Raw genomic sequence first — 21,809 nt, forward strand, 5'->3', positions numbered from 1 at the left:
AGAACGTCCGTCAGTTGTTCTGCACATTCCCTGAGCACCCTGCCGGGGATGTTGTCTGGTCCTGCAGCTTTTCGTGGGTTGACTCTGCGCAGAGTTCTCCTCACATCCACTGCAGACAGACACAACACCTGTTCGTCTGGCTTGGGCGTGGTCTTCCTTGCCGACGTGTCGTTTTGTGCCTCGAACCGTGCATAGAAGTCATTCAGGGCATCAGGGAGGGAGGCATCACAGTCACAGGACGGTGGTGTTGTCCTGTAGTTGGTGATTGCCTGGATGCCCTGCCACATGGGCCGTGTGTCACCAGTGTCTTTGAAGTGGCTGTGGATTCTCTGGGCATGTGCGCGCTTTGAGTCTCTGATGGCTCGTGACAGTTTAGCCCTTGCTGTCCTCAGGGCCGCCTTGTCACCCGCTTTGAAGGCAGAGTTGCGGGTCCTCAGCAGCGCACGTACCTCAGCAGTCATCCACGGCTTCTGGTTTGGGTGTATAGTGATGGTCCTGGAGACTGTAACATCATCAATGCACTTGCTGATGTAGCCAGTGACTGATGCTGTGTACTCCTCCAGGTTAACTGTGTCGCCGTCAGTTGCAGCCTCCCTGAACATGTCCCACGCGGTGCGCTCAAAACAGTCCTGAAGGGCAGAGACGGCTCCTGCCGGCCAGGTTCTCACCTGCTTCTGAACTGGTCTGGAGCGTCTGGCGAGCGGTGTGTAGGCTGGAGTGAGCCACACACACATGCGGTCCGAGAACGCGAGGTGGGAGCGCTGCTCCGCCCGGTACGCGCTGGGGATGTTTGTGTAGACAAGATCCAGTGTGTTCGCTCCTCTCGTTGCAAAGTCCACATGCTGATGGAATTGAGGGAGGACTGACTTGAGATTTGCATGGTTGAAATCTCCGGCGATAATGAACAGTCCGTCTGGGTGTTTGTGTTGAAGGTCGCTGATGGCTCCGTACAGTTCGCCTAGTGTCTCCTCAGCATCAGGACCAGCACTGGGTGGCGTGTACACGGCGGCTATCAGCACGGAGGAGAGTTCTCGTGGTAAATAAAAAGGTCTACATCTGACTATCAGGAACTCCACCAGCGGAGAGCAGTGTCTGGCCACAGCCACAGCGTCGCTGCACCACTCCGTGTTGATGTAAACACACACGCCTCCACCATCGCGGGTCTTCCCGGACGGGGCCGCGCTCCTATCCGCTCTGAAGGCGGTGAGCCCCGCGAGCTGAACGGCGCTGTCCGGGACGTCGTCGCTCAGCCGCGACTCCACGAAGACTAAAACACAGCAGTCTCTGAACTCACGCCGGGTTGTCCGCTGGAGCCGAATGTGCTCCAGTTCGGTGTGGAGGGAGCAAACGTGTGCGAGGAACAGCGACGGTACAGCCGGGCGGCTGGGGTTAGCCTTTAGCCTCGCGCGGATCCCGGCTCTCTTACCGCGCTTCCGCTTTCGCTCGCACCGCTTGCGATGAGACTTCCGCCAGGCTCCGCCATCAGGCAACGCCGCAGTCTGCGGGCCTGGGTCTCGTAGCAGGCTGAGCTCTTGTAGCGTCTGCAGAACTTCATCTTGGAGCTTTTCTGAGTGATTTCTCCACTGTAACAGGGTCTGGCGGGGGTAGAACATGAGCACTGGTGTTCCCTTGCACTTAACAGCGGGAAAAAAACTGGAAGTAGCGACAAACAGTAACACAGTTTGGAGACCGCTGACTTAAGAGGAGTTTGTGTGCCCAAACACTCAAGGACGAGCTCCTTGTTAAATTCATCATTCTGCTTATCTGCATTGGCGACCAAACAAATTTCTCCCAGAAGGTCGTCATCTTGGTTACCTCCTCCTACCCCCACACAGAGACTGTCAGATATAGCTCTCGCCTTCTAAACTTCTTTCTAAACAAAAGCACCATTTGTCGGACCCGGAGCGGCCGCTGCGTGTTACTGTGTTCATAATTTATTGAACAAAAGTAATTTCTCTCTCAAAAAACTGAAAACCTGCAAAGTGGAAAAGTATGTGAACTTTTTTAGATAGTACATTGTGGCATCTCCTTTCACAGCCATTACTTCAACCAAACGTCTTCTGTAAACACAAACGAGTGTCTCAAATCTACTTTTTGGGATTTTTGTCAACTCCTCTTTGCAGAACTCTGCCAGCTGATAGAGGCTGGAGGGGAAACCAGCATGTACCGCCCGTTTTATATATCGAATGACAAAATGTACGTTGTTCCCAGTCGTCAGACAATATTTTCACAGACTGGTCTTTAAAGTGTGGGGGGTAAATACGACGTAAATGATACGACTGGCATAAAAACAAATATAAAGCACATAAAAATAAAACTCACCAGACGCACCGACGGATGTAATAGGGAAGAGAATCCCAATTTTTTTAATTTTCAAAATAAAACATCACTCAGACACTGATCATTGATGATAACAATTCTGTGTGTCCCGGTACCAAATGACCCACCGACCGTTACCGGTCCACGGCCCGGAGTTTGGTGACCGCTGCTCAAGAGGACCAAGACTCAGAGAGGAGAACCCATCTGCTGGTGAACACTGGGAAATCAGTAAATCACAAATAAAAAGACACCAATGGAACACATTCCCACACCTCCCCCTGTGTGATACCCCCCACTGTGTTACACCCCACACTGTGTTACACCCCACACTGTGTCACACCCCACACTGTGTCACACCCCACACTGTGTCACACCCCACACTGTTACACCCCCCACTGTGTTACACCCCACACTGCATCACACCCCACACTGTGTTACACCCCACACTGTGTTACACCCCACACTGCGTACACTTCCCCGTGTTACACCTCCCCCTGAATATCAGTTATTTTATGGGCTACTGGTATTTAGCATGTGGATACCCATAGAACGTGTGGCAGGCTATTCTTAGCTGTCTACATGGGTGTTTTGTGTTAACATTAAACTCCTGTTCCTTATACCTTTATGTGACCCAGTAGTATGGTTTATCCCATCCTGGATAGTATGCCACATACTACTATGAGGACCAGTATGCAGTATACAGTATATACTGAGTGCAGTATGCAGTATACAGTATGTAGTATGTAATTTCGAACATAGCTTTGGTCTGCTGAACATTATTAACATAATGGTAAGAGATATTGGTCAGTACCAGTATCAGTTCCACATTTCTCACATATATTCACAAACTGTGAACTCCACTCTATCAATCTCTCTGACAATTCAGGCATTAAAAATGTCATGACAACCTATTGTTTAAAACAATAAAACAGCATCATGTGGATAGGTAAGGTTAGGATACTAATATAAAAAACATGTATTGAATATACACTGCTAAAAAAATAAAGGGAACATTTTAACAACACAATGTAACTCCAAATTAATCACCCTTCTGTGAAACCAACTTGTTCATTTAGGAAGCAACACTGATTGTGAATAAATTTCACCTGCTGTTGTGCAAATGGAACTGAAAACAGGTAGAAATGAAAGGCAAATATCAAGACACCCCCTATAAAGGAGGTTCTGCAGGTGGAGACCACAGACCTTTTCTCTGTTCTCATCCTTTCTGGCTGATGTTTTGGTCACTTTGGCATTTTGTCAGTTCTCTCACCAAAGAGGTAGCATGATGTGGTGTCTACAACCCACAGAAGTTGCTCAGGTAGTGCAGCTCATCCAGGATGGCACATCAACATGAGCTGTGGCAAGAAGGTTTGCTGTGTCTGTCAGCACAGTGTCCAGAGCATGGAGCAGATACCAGGAGACATGGAGAGGGCCGTAGGAGGGCAACAACCCAGCAGCAGGACCACTAACTCCTCCTTTGTGTAAGGAGGAACAGGAGGAGCAGTGCCAGAGCCCTGCAAAATGACCTCCAGCAGGCCACCAATATCCATGTTTTTGCTCAAACTGTCAGGAAGACTCCATGAGGGTGGTATGAGGGCCTGATGTCCACATGTGGGGCTTGTGCTTACAGCCCAACACCGTGCAGGGTGATTGGCATTTGCCAGAGAACACCAAGACTGGCAGATTCACCATTGGCGCCCTGTGCTCTTCACAGATGAGAGCAGGTTCACACTGAGCACATGATAGAGTCTGGAGACGTGATAGAGTCTGTAGACACTGTGGAGAATGTTCTACTGCCTACAACATCCTCCAGCATGACCGGATTGGCAGTGGGTCAGTAACGGTGTGGGGAGGCATTTCTTTGGAGGGCCACACAGACCTCCATGTGCTAGCCAGAGGTACTCTGACTGTCATTGGGTACCAGGATGAGATCCTCAGACACATTGTGAGACCATATGCTGGTGCAGTTGGCCCTGGGTTCCTTCTGATGCATGACGATGCTAGGCCTCATGTGGCTGAAGTGTGTCAGCAGTTTCTGCATGATGAAGGCATTGATGTTATGGACTGGCCTGCCCGTTCCCCAGACCTGAATCCAATCAAGCACATCTGGGACATCATCCACCAACAGACTGTCCAGGAGTTGACTGAAGTTTTAATCCAGGTCTGGGAGGAGATTCCTCAGGAGAACATCTACCGTCTCATCAGGAGCATGTCCAGGTGTTGTAGGGAGGTCATACAGGCACATGGAGGCCACACACACTACTGAGCCTCATTTTAACTTGTCTAGAGCAGGGGTCGGCAACCCGCGGCTCTAGAGCCGCATGCGGCTCTTTGGCGCTGCCCTAGAGGCTCCCTGGAGCTTTTTCAAAAATGTTTGAAAATGTAAAAAGATGGGGGAGAGAAATATATATATATTTTTTATATAGTTTTTGTAGGAGACAAACATGACTCCAACATTCTTAACGTTTTCCAATGCTGTAAGAATGTGTAGAATAAATTAAATTAAATTTCAACATTTATGTCAACGAAGATTTGCGTCATAGCCTGAGACACACGTTTCTATTAGCAGGGCGAGATGAGGCAGGTGGCTGTTGTAAACACACGTGCGTAACTTCGCGCGCCGCGCTTCAGCGCAATGAACGTTTGCAGGGTTCATACACCTTTATAAGGTGGAATTAAAGCACTTGTACGGCACTTTCAAGGTCCATTTCAATATTTCCCAGCACGTTAAACTTAATTAAGTAAAATATTTATTAGTGGTGGTCCGTTATCGGCGTTAACAGTGTTCGTTAATTTGATACTCTTATCGGGCGATATAAAAATTATCGCCGTTAATCTATTCTTAAAGTTGGGTTGGGAACTGGGTCAAAATAGGTAAGCAAACTATGATGACTTTCAACTTGATAGTTTAGCTCGGCTGTATTCCTAACCAGATTACACAGTAGGGACGAGAACGAGTTTTCAAACCTGTGAATTACAAATCGTACATGTGTTTACATGGATGCAGCCACGAACTCGCCAGGTTTGTTTCATGGAAAATTCATTTTTAGGAAGCTTCCTAATGGAGACATTGACGAGACTAAAGTTGTTTGCACCTTATGCAACGCGGAATTAGTTTATTGTAGGAGTTCTACCAGTCTGAAGTACCATTTAAACACAAAGCACCCGTTTGCTAATGCTGCTGACGCTGGGTCAAGCACTGATGCAGCCCAGGGGAAAAAAACAGGTTAAATGTACTAAATGTTGGCTTACATTTCAAATATCATGTTTAGCTTAATAAACATGATATCAACCCCTTTTAATGTACAGTATGTAGGCTTACAAATTCATGTTTAACTGAATAAACCGTTGAACACGAGTAGCCTACATTTTATTGAGCACGTTTTTTTTCTTCAAGTATCAAAGTAGAACAGCTTTCTCAAGAAGTCATTGATGCATTTTGGAAACAGGAGAAGAGCCCCTGGTCTAATGCACCCTCTGTATTAAGAACCCCTATCTCAAAGACTTTTAGTCATTACTTGGGTAGCACGCATATGAGCCATTTTAATATAGATTAATTTCAAGATTTCAGTGAGATTAATCTAGATTAAAAAAATAATCTATGCCCACCCCTTATATTTATACATATACTCGTAATGATTCGAAATAATGTGCTTTTTTGTCACATTATTTAATGATTGTTTATTTTCAAAATGCCCAATCTTAACGTCTTCACGTTCTTTCATGTTTCGTCCTGGAATTACAAGAGGTTCGTATTTGTTAACGTAATACAAAGAGAACTGTTCAGTCAGACAGATATTTGTTGTGAAACGAAGTAGTTACAAGTTCAAGCATTTTCAAGTCCTAAATTCCAGCACTTTTCAAACCTGAAACACAAAGCAACATTAAAATTCATCAGGTAAATGTTCCTTCCCCTGTTTTTGAGGGGTGTTTCTTTATACTACCACATATCGTTTAGGATGACACTGCACAGAATGTGAGTCGTGCGCGCTACGGTCACTCGCGAAAGTATCTTAATCTTAAAACTAAAATGTTGCCCTCCCTGTATGAAGACACTAAAGAAATAGTTTTTAAAGAAATTTTGTAGGATAGAGTTTAGTTTGTTAAGACTCTATTTGTTCTATTATTTTGTAAATTCGTGACACGAGTTCCAGACATACAGATTAGGCCTATATGGTAGTGTTGTCAAAAAAATCGATATATCGATACGTATCGATACTGAACATTCTGAAACGGTACAATACTCGTTTCCCTTAAGTATCGATTCTTTTTACATAAAATGCGCTTTCGTTTGACCCACCCAAGCTGCCTTAATGCACAGGATAGTTTGTAATGCTAATATGGCAGCTAAAGCAAACGCAGTGCTGTTGGATTCGAAGCAGATACAGATGGAAAACCGAAGGACATGAACAAGCCCGTTTGCAAGCGGTGCTTTTGGAACATTTCAACGAAGGGCGCTAAAGCCCGGTTGAGTGACCATAGCGCTCGACTCCGCACGCACCTCGCGCGAACCTCCGCGAGCGGTGGAGGCTTTATACTTTCCGCTTTGCAGTGTTGTCCGAAACTATATGTGGTAGTATAAAAGAAACACCCCTCAAAACAGGGGAATGAACACTTACCTGACGAATTTTAATGCTGCTTTGTGTTTCAATGTGTTTCAGGTTTGAAAAGTGCTGCAATTTAGGCTAAAATACTTGAAAATGTTGAAATTGTAACTACTTCGTTTCACAACAAATATCTGTCTGACTGAACAGTTTTCTTATTATCTCATTATATCTTGTAATTCCAGGATGAAACATGAGAGAACGTGAAGACGTTAAGATTGGGCATTTTGAAAATAAACAACCATTAAATAATGTGATTAAATGCGCAATATTTCGAATCATTTCGAGTATATGTATAAATATTTAACTTAATTAAGTTTAACGTGCTGGGAAATATTGGTACAGGCGCTTGAATTGAACCCTGCAAACATGACTTTGTTCATTGCGCTGAGGCGCGGCGCGCGCGAAGTTACAAAATTCGAGAGGTGCACGACCTCGCGTGCGCCGCTACAGTGCGATGAACAAAGTCATGTTTGCAGGGTTCATACACCTTGTGGAATTCAAACACTTGTATGTCACTTTCAAGGTCCATTTCAATATTTCCCAGCACGAGCAAAGACACTTTGTCAGACGTTCAAAAAACGTCCACTGAAAAGCCAGAATGAAAGTTTTAGCGACGTCTTTTTTAAACGTCTATTACTGCCGTTCAGTTGCAGTTTTTGCACGTCCTGACATCCAATAAAGGTCCTAGTCAGACGTTCAGATAGAAAACTCGTCATAGACGTTCATGTTAAGTTAAAAGGTTAAGGTCCTAGTCACACTGTCAGATTTTGAACCAGTTTTGAACGTCCACCAGACATGCAAAAATGGGTCTGGACTAACCGACGTGATACAGACTTGATTTTAACGTCTTTCTGACGTCGCATGTTTGTTGGGATAAGTTAAATATTTATACATATACTCGAAATTATTCGTTTTTTTATCACATTATTTAATGGTTGTTCATTTTCAAAACGCCCAATCGTAACGTCTTCACGTTCTCATGTTTCATCCTGGAAATACAAGATGCTTGTAATACAAAAGAACTGTTCAGTCAGACAGATATTTGTTGTGAAATGAAGTTACAATTTCAAGCATTTTCAAACACAAAGCAACATTCATTTGTTTGTTTATAAAAAAAAATAAAAAGGCTTTAAAACGGAAATTAGCACCGTATCTGACTTTGGTATCGAAAATGGTATCAAATTTCAATATTTTTTTAAGTATCGTATCGAAGTTGTAATTCTTAGTATCGTGACAAGCCTACTATATGGACCGCACAATAAGATGATGAGCATGATGGAGATGACTGAAGAGGCTACGCTGGTGGATGGGAAATTTAAATATAAGAAACTTCCAGATGAAAGTACAAACACAAATAGTGTTATTTGCACTTTATGTAGGAAGGGGTTCGCTTATCACAGGAGCACTTCCACCCTTCGTTACCACCTCAACGCAAAACATGTTGGGGCTAACGCGCAGGTCAGTAATGATAACTTAGCTGCTAAATGTATTCCTAGTACGAGCAAACAGTGTCGCCAGTCAACACTAGACCACATGTCGGGGTTCAAATTAAGAAATAAAAAGTCCACGTCAGACAAATTGACAAATTCACTGGCGAGATGGATTGCTATGGACTGTAGACCGCTCTCTGTGGTAAGACGCGGCAAGTATGAACGCGGAGTCGCGCGCTACGGTTTTACAAGCGCTGCTGCGTCAACTGATGCATGTTACGAACTGCTGTCCAGAAAGACAATCTCGAAGAAAATCCAGCAGCTGTATCATGAGGAAAGGGAAGTAAAACAGGTTATTGTGAAGAGCGCCACAAATGTGGCTCTGACTGGGGATCACTGGACCTCTGTTCACAACAAGAATTATCTTGGTGTGACAGCTCATATTATAGATGATGAATGGAAGATCCAGTCATTTGCTTTGAGCATGCAGAAGACCACTTCTAGGCACTATGGAGATGCCTGTGGCAGAGGCCTTGGAAATTAAAGAAAGCTCACCATCTAAAATAGTATTAAAAACATCTTCTAATTTACTTCAGTTCTTCTTATTCTTCCAATATCCTGAGCAAAACTCCCAAAATTAAACATTTTTGGTCAGAATTTCCAGTGTTCTGAAAACTGTTTGCTCTGTTTTCTGCACTCATCTATTGGTCTGTGTAGTAGACTGGTTGAAAAATAAACTATTCAAACTTAAATTAATATTTCTCATGTTAAATACTGAAATGCGATTAAAATCCGATTAATTTCGATCAATTAATCACAAAGCTTCTAATTAATTAGATTAATTTTTTTTTTTATCGCGTCCCACCCCTAATATATATATACACTGCTCAAAAAAATAAAGGGAACACTTAAACAACACAATGTAACTCCCAAGTCATCCACACTTCGTGTTCAGATAGGAAGCAACACTGATTGTGAATCAATTTCAACAACTCTTGTGCAAATGGAACAGACAACAGGTAGAAATGAGAGATTTTCAACTGATTTCAAAGGTTTTTATTAATTGAGATCTAGGATGTGTTATTTTAGTGTTCCCTTTATTTATATATATATATATATATATATATATATATATATAATGTTCATTCTTATATATATGAAGAATAATTCAAGGCAACATTAATTTTACTGTTACTGATATCTTTGCTGGTAAGATCCTCATAGGAGAGGAACTGTTATTGCAGAATAATGGGAAAACAGTGTCAGTAAAAGTGTGTGTTATGGTGCACAGGTGTGAACTGGTTAGAAGATCAGTGAATGTCAATTTCCCCCTGTCCCAGTCCAGCTGAACTCTGACCCTCTGCAGTTTCTCTGTAAGTGTGAAGTAGTGACCTTGTTGTCCTGGGCAGCGTGTCCAGTATTGACCAGTGATTTTACTGTAGCCCAGACTCCACACTGAATCCCAGATATTCTCTCCCTTTCTACATTCAGACTCTCTAGATACACCCAGTACCCAGTCATCACGGTCTCCAACATCAACATCCCAGCAGTGTGTCCCTGAGTTAAAGCCCTCAGAGCCCAGGACACACGCATACTTATCAAATCTCTCTGGATTATCAGGAAGCAGTAATTGCTGTGATCTGCATTTTACAGTAGTGAGATCACCAGACAGGTGGAGGCATGGATATGCAGTGTTGGGGTCCAGAGTAACAGGGTCTGAGGAGAGAGAACAGAATGAATCATCATGTTCGTGTGTTTATGTGATGAGGTCACATCTACAGACTGCAGGCCCTTTACTCTGAGTGAAATGCTGCAGTAGGTTGATAAGAGGGAAATGATGGTGATGTTGTGTGTTCACCACACACCCCTGCAGTACTTGTGTGCTTGTTGTTTTGACGCTTGAAATTGTGTCTGTTTTATTCATTAATATATTTCTACATATCTTGGGTTCATTATTTGAGTATCACATGTGACACTTAACTAGTGCAGTGTTACTGTTACACTGAGTGTCACACTGCATGTGTGTATTATTAGTGTCTGTGTACTGAAGTGTGTGTGTGTCCTCATTAGTGGGTGGATACCGTTACAGTTCCCCCACTAAAGGGCGCTACTCCCAGAGAGACTAACACCAGTGGTGTAGGAGACATAAGGACCTTCTTTGCATTGTGTGTAAATGTGTTTAGTTAATTACTTTTTTATGAAGAGGTACATATGTTTATATATTGCTGTATATAGTACTTAGATGCTATAGTATTTAGATGCCAGAGGTGATATTTGTACTGATTATGTAAATATAAATGTCTACAGGCACCATTTGTTTATGTGAAGAAATTAGGTCACTGTCGCTTTTTCTTACCGTGTTTAACGTTTGTGCTGCATCATATATTTGGACCTAACCATGGTTTGAAAGTTTTGTTTTAAATTTATTTAATTGCATGTACAGCCTGGAATAAACAACCGTTTTGTTTTGTTCATCACAGAGATTTGGGGAAGTTTCCTTTAAATATGGGAATGAATTCATTAATTAATGTTTCAACTTATATAGCGCCTTTCTAGATACCCAAGGTCGCTTTTTACAATTTTAATACAGGTACAACTCTTATATAACCAATCACACACTGGCAAGAAGCGGCAGCCAATTGCGCAGAGCATACTCTCTACCGGGATCCACAGCCCCCTGAGGGACTGAATGGGGTGCAGGAAGGGGAGAGAGAGGACAGACCCTAGTGGCAGAGCACCATCCACCACTGGGCATACAAGCACACACACATTCATGCACACACACTCAGACAACTGCTTTTTTTATTGGACATGAAGAGACACAGACACACACCCAGGGAGAAGTTGTCAGGGAATCAGGGAATGCCAATTTACCTAACCTCCATGTCTTTGGACTGTGGGAGGAAACCGGAGATCCCGGAGGAAACCCACGCACACACACGGGGAGAACATGGAAACTCCACTCAGATAGGGACTTGAACCCAAGACCCCAGTGCTGAGAGGCAAACGTACTAACCACCAAGCCACCTTGTTGCCCAGACACCAGGAATAACGCAGACACGAGTAAAGAAAGTTGCTTCAGTCACCACTTGAGGGGGTGGGACAACAACTCAAAGGACAACACTGGGACAGATACAAAGATGGAGACAGGGACAAAGACAGAGTCAAACACAGAAACAAAGACTGACAGGGAGACAGACAGAGACAGACACAGAGACAAGGCAGAGTCCCAGCTGACACGCTTGGTCCCTCAGAGATGGAGATCCATGGAGCTCAGACTCAGAGTACCGGACTTCCTATAGACCCCTAGTATCTTCATTTATACAGGATGGAGGAGGAGGCAGGATGGAGGAGCAGGTGGAGGTGGTGATGTCCCAGGGAGAGTGGGTGGTGTGTAGAGGTGGAGAGTGGGTGGTGTAGAGGTGGAGAGTGGGTGGTGTATAGAGATGGAGAGAGTGGGTGGTGTGTAGAGGTGGAGAGTGTGTGGTGTGTAGAGGTGGAGAGTGGGTGGTGTGTAGAGGTGGAGAGTGGGTGGTGTGTAGAGGTGGAGAGTGGGTGGTGTGTAGAGGTGGAGAGTGGGTGGTGTGTAGAGGTGGAGTGTGGGTGGTGTGTAGAGGTGGAGAGTGGGTGGTGTGTAGAGGTGGAGAGTGGGTGGTGTGTAGAGGTGGAGAGTGGGTGGTGTGTAGAGGTGGAGAGTGGGTGGTGTAGATCTCCTAATGGACTGACTGTCTCTCCTCAGACCAGCAGCCAACTGGTCGTCCCCCTCACTGTTTATACTAATACAGCCTTTAATACTGGAATAGTTCATTTACCAAACACACAATGTTAATGTTTCTCTCTCTATAGTTCTAATTGTGAGGAGAACAGAATTACTCTAATTAATCAAAGAACACCAAAACTCACAGTACTGCATTCTCTCCCAGACTCTGAACTTCAGGTTGGAAAGATGTTTTGCTACATTGATCAGAGCTCCTGACACCTTCTCATGTTCCTTTGGGGTGTGATGAACTCTGGAAATATATAAAGCTATTATATTATTAAAATATAAAATAGATTATTATTTATCTTATTCAAAGTATTTAACATTAAAAGTAACATGTGAAATATATTTAATTAAATCCATCAATATGTCTTTGAAATGTTTGCACATCGTCAATATCTATATATTTTTATTCCTAAATACCATATTCATATATCATATTTTTGAAATAACAGAGACCACATTGTGAAGATCTGAATGTATCAGAATAATTTCACAAAGACAATGTGTAACACAATATGGAGATCAAACTGAAATAATAATCACTTACTGTTTCAATGTGGACAACACATTCTGAGAAGGAAACAGAGGGACAAACACAGAAATTGAAATACAATTGTCATTTTCTTTCAAATATGCCTTTTCATTATATGATAATAAAATCAATGTGTCTAAAGACACTAAAGAGTGATTCTTTTTCTTCTACATTGGTGTATTTAACATGTTTTGTACGTGTGTCTAAGTGAGAGACAGACTGAGTGATTCTTACTAGTAAGAACGGGATGTTCTCAGCTTCCATCTCCTTCTCTGTGTTTCTGATCTGATCTGAAAGAGATGCTATTTCTCCACTCATCTCCTCAATCTTCCTCCTCATCATGTGACTCTTCTGCTCCTCTTCCTCCTTCAGTGCAGCTATTCTTGCTGCTTCTTCAACTCTTAGAAACTGGTGGATCTTCTCAAACTCCTCCTTTATCTGCCTCTCTGTGTGCCGGGCCTGATACTGGAATGGGAGATGATGAGGAAATATAAACTGTCCAAATGTGTGTGTTTCATTATGGTGTACGTGGACAGTGATCACAGCACCATTCAGAACTCAGTGACCTTTCACCTTAATGTGTGCTGCTGTTTTCTCACAGACTTGTTTATGTTCCTCTAAGACCTTCAGATGCTGCTGTAGAGACTCCAGTGAGGTCTTGAGTTTGTTCTGTAAAATACGGGTTTAGTAGAGGACAGTGTGAGTATTAAAGGACTCATCACTGTATCTGTATAGATGTGCTGGAGATTACAGTGATTATAATGACTGAACACAATGGCATGATTTACTGTGATTCCTTTTCATCCTTTTACCATCAAATTGAGATGTATGATATATTGTAGCAGATTGTATATCAATATTTTTATTTATATTTTCACAGTGACTGAAGGTCTGATTTAGCTGTCTGAAATGTCATCGTCTGACAAATTTAATCTAGACTGTCTAACATATGTTTCAAGATAATTGTAAACACTGGAAAAAAACATTAGTTAAAACATTAGTGTATATTTCATACCTTAAAGTCACACACAGCTTCCTCTACTGGACAGCAGTCATGAGTTTTATGTGCCTTTGAAATCTGACACACCAAACACACAGGCTGTTGGTCCTCCAGACAGAAGACTTTGAGTTTCTCATTGTGCAGACTGCAGAGAACCTCAGACCCTGCTGAAGATCTCTGGATCCTGCTCGCTAGAAAAGACTCACACAGGTTCTTTAGTGCACGATTACAGGGAGGATCATCTCTTGAAGATCTTTTCCTACAAACTGGACATTCTTGAGACCCCTTGGTTTCCCAGAACTGCTGCAGACAGGTTTTACACACACTGTGGCTACATGACAGTAAAACAGGATCCCTGAAGATGTCACAGCACACAGGGCATGAAAACTCTTCTTCTGACAGAATGTTTGTAGCAGCCATTTCCTCCAACAGCTGCTGTGCTGTTTCTCTGTAATGTCTCCTTCTGTACAAACTTCACTTTGACTTTTAGATCTTCTGTAATAAACACAGTAGCACAGGAGAGAATCAGTCACTGTAGTCCTTTATCCAGCTGAGGGAGTTTAGACTCCTTTCAGAAATAAGGCAGAAAGAAGTAAATACCAGAGTTAAGAGGTTCTCATAATATTTATAACTCACCTGAACGCAGAATTAATAAAGACTCGTGTGGCATTCCCAGATTTACTTCCTCATACAGGCAGGCGTGTACAGGGAGGAGGAGCTTTAGTAAAGAAATAAAGGAGGTGAAAAACTATTATTTTTCCACCAGATGGCGCCAGTTTACTATCAAGTACTTGAATCAGGGAAACGTCCACTAACTCGATTTCAGGTTTTATATTTACTCATTACATAGGAGTGCAACAAAACAATTTAAAGTAAATATTTATGTAACGGAAGCACCTAATTGTGTATTGTGGGGTATCTGCAGGGCTTTAGGACCCGGTACTAGTTTTTGGTATCCATCCATCCATCCATCCATCCATTCATCCATCCATTCATCCATCCATTCATTTTCCTCTGCTTATCTGCGTCATGGGTCATGGGGACAGTAGCCTAATCAAAGAGGTCCAGGTTTCCCTCTCCCCAGCCACCTCTTCTAGCTCTTCTGGGGGAATACAGAGGCGTTCCCAGGAGGAATACAATCTCTCCAGCTTGTCCTGGGTCTTGGGGGGGGGGGGGGGTCTCCTCCTAGTTGGACATGCCCAAGTGGCATCTGGACCAGATGCCCAAACCACATCAACTGGTTCCTCTCTACATGGAGGAGCAGTGATTCTACTCCTAGTCTCTCCCAGATGACCGCGCTCCGTATCTTATCTCTAAGACAGAGCCAAACTGAACCCCCTCTGCCACTTGGCCAAGCCGAGAAATTCTGTACATAAAGGTTATGAACAGAATCGGTGACAAAGGGCAGAGTCCAACTCACACCGGGAACCAGTCTGATTTACTTCCAGCCATGTGAACCAAGCTCCTGCTCCGTTTGTACAGGGACTGGATAGGGTAGGGCCCCGTACCCTATACTCCCACAACAACCCCCAGAGGAATCCCCGAGGAACGCGTATGATCATCGACCCCATGACCAAATGTCCCTCCTGGATGCAATGGATCCCAGCTGCAGAGACATTTTAGCTGAAGACAGCCAGGGGTGAATAAGGCATACCAAGTTTTTCTATCCCAGGTGCATGGCAAGGGCCAACATCAGATGTGATGTGGATGAAAACATGTGGCCAACTGCTGAAGACCGTTTAGATTAGACATGACATAAGACTGTTCAGTTTTGTATCCTGTTTTTTCCCCTTTGTGTGGCTTTTTTTGTATATGTGTATTTTACACATATGGGACCATGGCTAATTATGTTGAAATTACGGTAATTATTTTTTGGGTTAGGCTACAATTTACAGTAATGTTCCTAATGCAGTAAAATATAACCTTTACTGCAAAACTGATACTGTGGAGTGTGTATGAGAGAGATGTATGCATGTGTGTGTCTGTGTGGTGTATATGTGTGTGACTATGTGGAGTTGGTATGGTTGTGTATCAATGTTTTATTTATATTGTTTCACTGTGAAATTCTAATCTTTCTAACATATATTTCAAGATAATCATAAATATGGGAAAACATTAGTTAAACCAAAACAGTAGTGTACATTTCATACCTTAAAGTCACACACAGCTTCATCTACTGGACAGCAGTGTAACGCTTGTCACCTTTGACGAATGTGGGTGACGAAAATGCAAGATAATTAATATTTATTAAAAAGAAGACAACAAAATGCTAGACTGAAACACAGAATGCAGATAGGAATTATACTGTACAATGAAGGGATAATACTATGGAGCGGGACTACAAGACAACTATAGTCCCGCTACAAGGCGTTCAGAGCAGAGAAAAAATGGCGGAAGGTAACGAGTCGGTTGTTTACTAATATAAGTGAGATACAAAAGTGTATATGCAGAAATAGGCCGTGCGGTGGACTGGCGACCTGCCCATGGTGTACCCTGCCTTCGCCCGGAGTTGCTGGGATTGGCTCCAGCCCCCCGTGACCCCGACTAGCGGGATTAAGCGGTTCGGATAATGAATATGCAGAAATACTGAAATTAAATTCAATACCCTTCTAAGACTTTTTAAAGACCTTCCAAAAATGTTTAAGACCTCATCACCACTTTAAGTTGTAATCAGCAACAGATCTTTAACTTACAAAATTATAGTCATTTGCAATTTAATCTTTAATACACAACCATATAATAGAACTCTGATACAGTATGAAGAAACAAAGGTCAAAAGAATAAATTGAATCAGGGTTAGATATATTAAAATATAACTTTGGTCACGACAAGAAACAAGTAACTCTTATAGCTATTCATCACCTGGGACAACTTGGTTAAACTGGTGATTAATAAATAACAGTAAACACGGTACTCATGAGATGTGCTTCAATGAGTTTGTTTTGCATTCTAATGACTCTTCAGTTTGCATAAACTCTGATCTTTTCTTTATGTATAGATCAGTATACATTATCTCATTAACGCTGCGCTGCTTTTGTGACGTTTATGTATAAATGGAGCATCTGTAGCCCCATGTGTAGTATGTTCGTTATTTCACAATAAACGAGCACCTTCAGAGCGTCAACACCAGCGTCTGTGTCCGAGCTCCCCGAATTGTGGCTACACCGAAGCACGCACGCACCCACTCACTCACTCACTCACTCACTCACTCACCCACCCACTCACCCACTCACCCACTCACCCACCCACCCACTCACCCACTCACCCACCCACTCACTCACCCACTCACTCACCCACTCACTCACCCACTCACTCACCCACTCACTCCTGGCTGTAGGCAGTGACCACCGTGTGTGACAGAACTAAATACTACAGTAGTGCAAGAGTGACTACTGGCTCCACGTTTTGATTCCATAATAAATTGTGGGCCTGATCTCTCCAACATGGACACTATCCGTTCCAGCAGACTGCAGCTGCACACACACACTTGGGACACTCTCTCTTCAAGATGCTGCCATCTGTGGACCAGCACACACACACACACGGACAAACTGTTTGAAAATCAGCTTCTTTCCAAAAGCTGTGGACTCATTAACACCTCGTTGATAACACTCCACGAGACCTTCACCTCGCACTTTTAACACTACACTCTGCGCCTTTTTTACATCTACTACTACTATTGGGCTTTCTTGGCTGTAGAACTGGTGTTGGCTGGTGTTCTGCTGGTGTTCAGGGTCCAGGTGAGGTTCTCCGCTAAGTGGACACCAAGGAACTTGGTGCTCTTGACGATCTCCACAGAGGACCCATCGGTGTTGAGCGGAGAGTGAGAGTGACGTGCTCTCCTGAAGTCAACAACCATTTCCTTGGTCTTGTCTACGTTCAGGTGAAGGTTGTTGTCTTTACACCAGTCTATCAGCCACTGCACCTCCTCTCTGTACGCTGACTCGTCGCCTTTGCTGATGAGACCCAGCACTGTTGTCAGGCATGAAAATGGGTCAGGGGTTAAAAAGGTGAGAAGACCGGGGGGCGGGGCATGTGACGTCATGGGGATACGGCGACGGGGCGTTGACGTGGGGGGCATTGACATGTGACGTCATGGGGATACGGCGACGGGGGTGGCTGTTGGTGTACGGGGATACAGCGACAGGTGATGCCAAATATTACGGAGCCCGTAAGGTGACATCATGTAAAAAATATAATAACGCGTGGCCACGACTTACTAACGCGTGCAAACGAGATAATTAACGCGTGCGAACAAGATAATTAAGTATTACTTTATATAAAGCCAGGTTTACCTTCATTGGGCAGTCAGTTCGCGAACATCCCTGGGAAAAATAAACTTTGTTGCCGCGTGTGAAAGGCGACATTAGTATCTCGTTCCCACGCGTTAATAAGTCGTGGCCACGCGTTATTATTTTTTACATGATGTCACCTTACGGGCTCCGTAAAATATAGTAAAATCCATTAAAAAAATGTTTTGACTGTCTTGTCAATGGATTCAATGTACGAGTCAGATCCTTAAACGCGAGAAGCCGCTTTCGCCATTCCAGATGGCTCAGTCAAAACCATTACGTCTTAAAGAACCAATAAATACATCAGCGGCGAAAATGAGTGTAAAAATACCACGGTTCACGTGTTTTTATTTTCTAACATGAGCTAAAGCACAGGGTAGACTCAAACGACAAGCGTTTACAACTTCATCTTCAACCTTTTCAGCCCTGGTGCGAATGTTATCCTCACACGTCCCTGGATTCACCAGTTACAACTACAGACACACTAAAAAAAAATCTTGTTTCTCATTTTATGTCGCCGTTAACTACACGGGCTTGACGCGAACTTAGTATGCCCATCTACCTATTTATCACAAGAGCTTGTGGCTATTTCTGACGGTGTTCAACGCTGTAGCGAACGGCAGTAACTTTGTTTTACCGCAAAATATGAAAACGATTGAAACCATTAATAACCCAATTAAATCCACTGGGAAATGTACGATCTGGTAAATGTAGTGGTAAATGTACGATCTGGTAAATGTAGTGGTAAATGTACGCTCTTCTGACTTGTCCGCGGTGTAGCACTAGGTCCTGATTCTCGTCCTGCTTAGCAATGAATAACATGAATGAAGAACGTTCGTATGATTGAACGCTATTTGGCCTCCATGAAGGTTCTGGGCGGAAACTGCTGGAATTGCCGATTTCGGAAGTGCTCTGTTTGCTTATTAAGTCAATATGATAATTAAAATATATACATATAATCTCCCGACCCCCGACCCCCCCCCCCCCCCCCCCCAAAAAAAAACTCATCGGATCAACACGATTCACGTAGGTCACCCTTTTCAACTTCAAAACGGCGAATTTCGCCGAAAGGTGACAGATTTTCATGCCTGTGTTGTATCATCGGCGAACTTAATAATGTGGTTTGAACTGTGTTTTGCCACACAGTCATGAGTCAGCAGGGTGAACAGCAGAGGACTCAGAACACAGCCCTGGGGGACCCCGGTGTTCAGTGTGATGGTGCTGGAGGTGCTGTTCCCGATCCGGACTGACTGGGGCCTCCCAGTCAGGAAGTCCAGGATCCAGTTACAGAGGGGTGTGTTTAAGCCCAGCAGGCTTAGTTTCCTAATGAGTTTTCGTGGGACGATGGTGTTGAATGCTGAACTGAAGTCTATGAACAGCATTCTGGCAAGGTGTCCTTCTTCTCCAGGTGGGTGAGGGAGAGATGAAGGGTGGTGGTGATGGCATCGTCCTTGGAGCGGTTGGGACGATATGCAAACTGCAGGGGGTCTAGTGAAGGGGGCAGCTGGGTCTTAATGTTCCTCATGACTAGCCTCTCGAAGCACTTCATGATAATGGGGGTGAGTGTGACGGGACGGTAGTCGTTGAGGCAGGACACTGTGGACTTCTGTGGCACGGGGACGATGGTGGTGGTCTTGAGGCACGTTGGGACAGTGGAGCTGCTCAGGGAGATGTTGAAGATGTCCGTGAGAACGTCCGTCAGTTGTTCTGCACATTCCCTGAGCACCCTGCCGGGGATGTTGTCTGGACCTGCAGCTTTTTTTTTTGGGTTGACTCTGCGCAGAGTTCTCCTCACATCCACTGCAGACAGACACAACACCTGCTCGTCTGGCTTGGGTGTGGTCTTCCTTGCCGACGTGTCGTTTTGTGCCTCGAACCGTGCATAGAAGTCATTCAGGGCATCAGGGAGGGAGGCATCACAGTCACAGGACGGTGGTGTTGTCCTGTAGTTGGTGATTGCCTGGATGCCCTGCCACATGCGCCGTGTGTCACCAGTGTCTTTGAAGTGGCTGTGGATTCTCTGGGCATGTGCGTGCTTTGCCTCTCTGATGGCTCGTGACAGTTTGCCCCTTGCTGTCCTCAGGGCCGCCTTATCACCCGCTTTGAAGGCAGAGTTGCGGGTCCTCAGCAGCGCATGTACCTCAGCAGTCATCCACGGCTTCTGGTTTGGGTGTATAGTGATGGTCCTGGAGACAGTAACATCATCAATGCACTTGCTGATGTAGCCAGTGACTGATGCTGTGTACTCCTCCAGGTTAACTGTGTCGCCCTCAGTTGCAGCCTCCCTGAACATGTCCCACGCGGTGCGCTCAAAACAGTCCTGAAGGGCAGAGACGGCTCCTGCCGGCCAGGTTCTCACCTGCTTCTGAACTGGTCTGGAGCGTCTGGCGAGCGGTGTGTAGGCTGGAGTGAGCCACACACACATGCGGTCCGAGAACGCGAGGTGGGAGCGCTGCTCCGCCCGGTACGCGCTGGGGATGTTTGTGTAGACAAGATCCAGTGTGTTCGCTCCTCTCGTTGCAAAGTCCACATGCTGATGGAATTGAGGGAGGACTGACTTGAGATTTGCATGGTTGAAATCTCCGGCGATAATGAACAGTCCGTCTGGGTGTTTGTGTTGAAGGTCGCTGATGGCTCCGTACAGTTCGCCTAGTGTCTCCTCAGCATCAGGACCAGCACTGGGTGGCGTGTACACGGCGGCTATCAGCACGGAGGAGAGTTCTCGTGGTAAATAAAAAGGTCTACATCTGACTATCAGGAACTCCACCAGCGGAGAGCAGTGTCTGGCCACAGCCACAGCGTCGCTGCACCACTCCGTGTTGATGTAAACACACACGCCTCCACCATCGCGGGTCTTCCCGGACGGGGCCGCGCTCCTATCCGCTCTGAAGGCGGTGAGCCCCGCGAGCTGAACGGCGCTGTCCGGGACGTCGTCGCTCAGCCGCGACTCCACGAAGACTAAAACACAGCAGTCTCTGAACTCACGCCGGGTTGTCCGCTGGAGCCGAATGTGCTCCAGTTCGGTGTGGAGGGAGCAAACGTGTGCGAGGAACAGCGACGGTACAGCCGGGCGGCTGGGGTTAGCCTTTAGCCTCGCGCGGATCCCGGCTCTCTTACCGCGCTTCCGCTTTCGCTCGCACCGCTTGCGATGAGACTTCCGCCAGGCTCCGCCATCAGGCAACGCCGCAGTCTGCGGGCCTGGGTCTCGTAGCAGGCTGAGCTCTTGTAGCGTCTGCAGAACTTCATCTTGGAGCTTTTCTGAGTGATTTCTCCACTGTAACAGGGTCTGGCGGGGGTAGAACATGAGCACTGGTGTTCCCTTGCACTTAACAGCGGGAAAAAAACTGGAAGTAGCGACAAACAGTAACACAGTTTGGAGACCGCTGACTTAAGAGGAGTTTGTGTGCCCAAACACTCAAGGACGAGCTCCTTGTTAAATTCATCATTCTGCTTATCTGCATTGGCGACCAAACAAATTTCTCCCAGAAGGTCGTCATCTTGGTTACCTCCTCCTACCCCCACACAGAGACTGTCAGATATAGCTCTCGCCTTCTAAACTTCTTTCTAAACAAAAGCACCATTTGTCGGACCCGGAGCGGCCGCTGCGTGTTACTGTGTTCATAATTTATTGAACAAAAGTAATTTCTCTCTCAAAAAACTGAAAACCTGCAAAGTGGAAAAGTATGTGAACTTTTTTAGATAGTACATTGTGGCATCTCCTTTCACAGCCATTACTTCAACCAAACGTCTTCTGTAAACACAAACGAGTGTCTCAAATCTACTTTTTGGGATTTTTGTCAACTCCTCTTTGCAGAACTCCGCCAGCTGATAGAGGCTGGAGGGGAAACCAGCATGTACCGCCCGTT

The 21,809-nt window shown here is 44.8% G+C and overlaps 1 protein-coding gene across 2 annotated transcripts; it reads right to left on the reverse strand.

Annotated features, from left to right (window-relative positions):
- Positions 1-2,402: 2,402 nt before the first annotated feature.
- Positions 2,403-14,400, reverse strand: LOC143497913 (E3 ubiquitin-protein ligase TRIM35-like). 2 transcript variants are annotated; one of them, XM_076993546.1, is made up of 7 exons: positions 14,288-14,400; positions 13,667-14,146; positions 13,225-13,320; positions 12,886-13,116; positions 12,667-12,689; positions 12,260-12,366; positions 2,403-2,536 (listed from the first exon to the last, which is right to left on the reverse strand). In XM_076993546.1, exons 2-7 carry the CDS (start codon positions 14,069-14,071, stop codon positions 2,490-2,492), a joined length of 909 nt encoding a protein of 302 aa, XP_076849661.1. In that variant the 5' UTR covers positions 14,072-14,146; positions 14,288-14,400; the 3' UTR covers positions 2,403-2,489. The 2 variants fall into 2 exon arrangements, with proteins under 2 accessions (XP_076849661.1, XP_076849660.1); XM_076993545.1 differs by lacking the exon at positions 2,403-2,536 and adding an exon at positions 7,151-10,072.
- Positions 14,401-21,809: the final 7,409 nt, after the last annotated feature.

This window comes from Brachyhypopomus gauderio, unplaced genomic scaffold (genome assembly GCF_052324685.1).
Source record: "Brachyhypopomus gauderio isolate BG-103 unplaced genomic scaffold, BGAUD_0.2 sc116, whole genome shotgun sequence".
NCBI classification, from domain to species: Eukaryota; Metazoa; Chordata; class Actinopteri; order Gymnotiformes; family Hypopomidae; genus Brachyhypopomus; species Brachyhypopomus gauderio.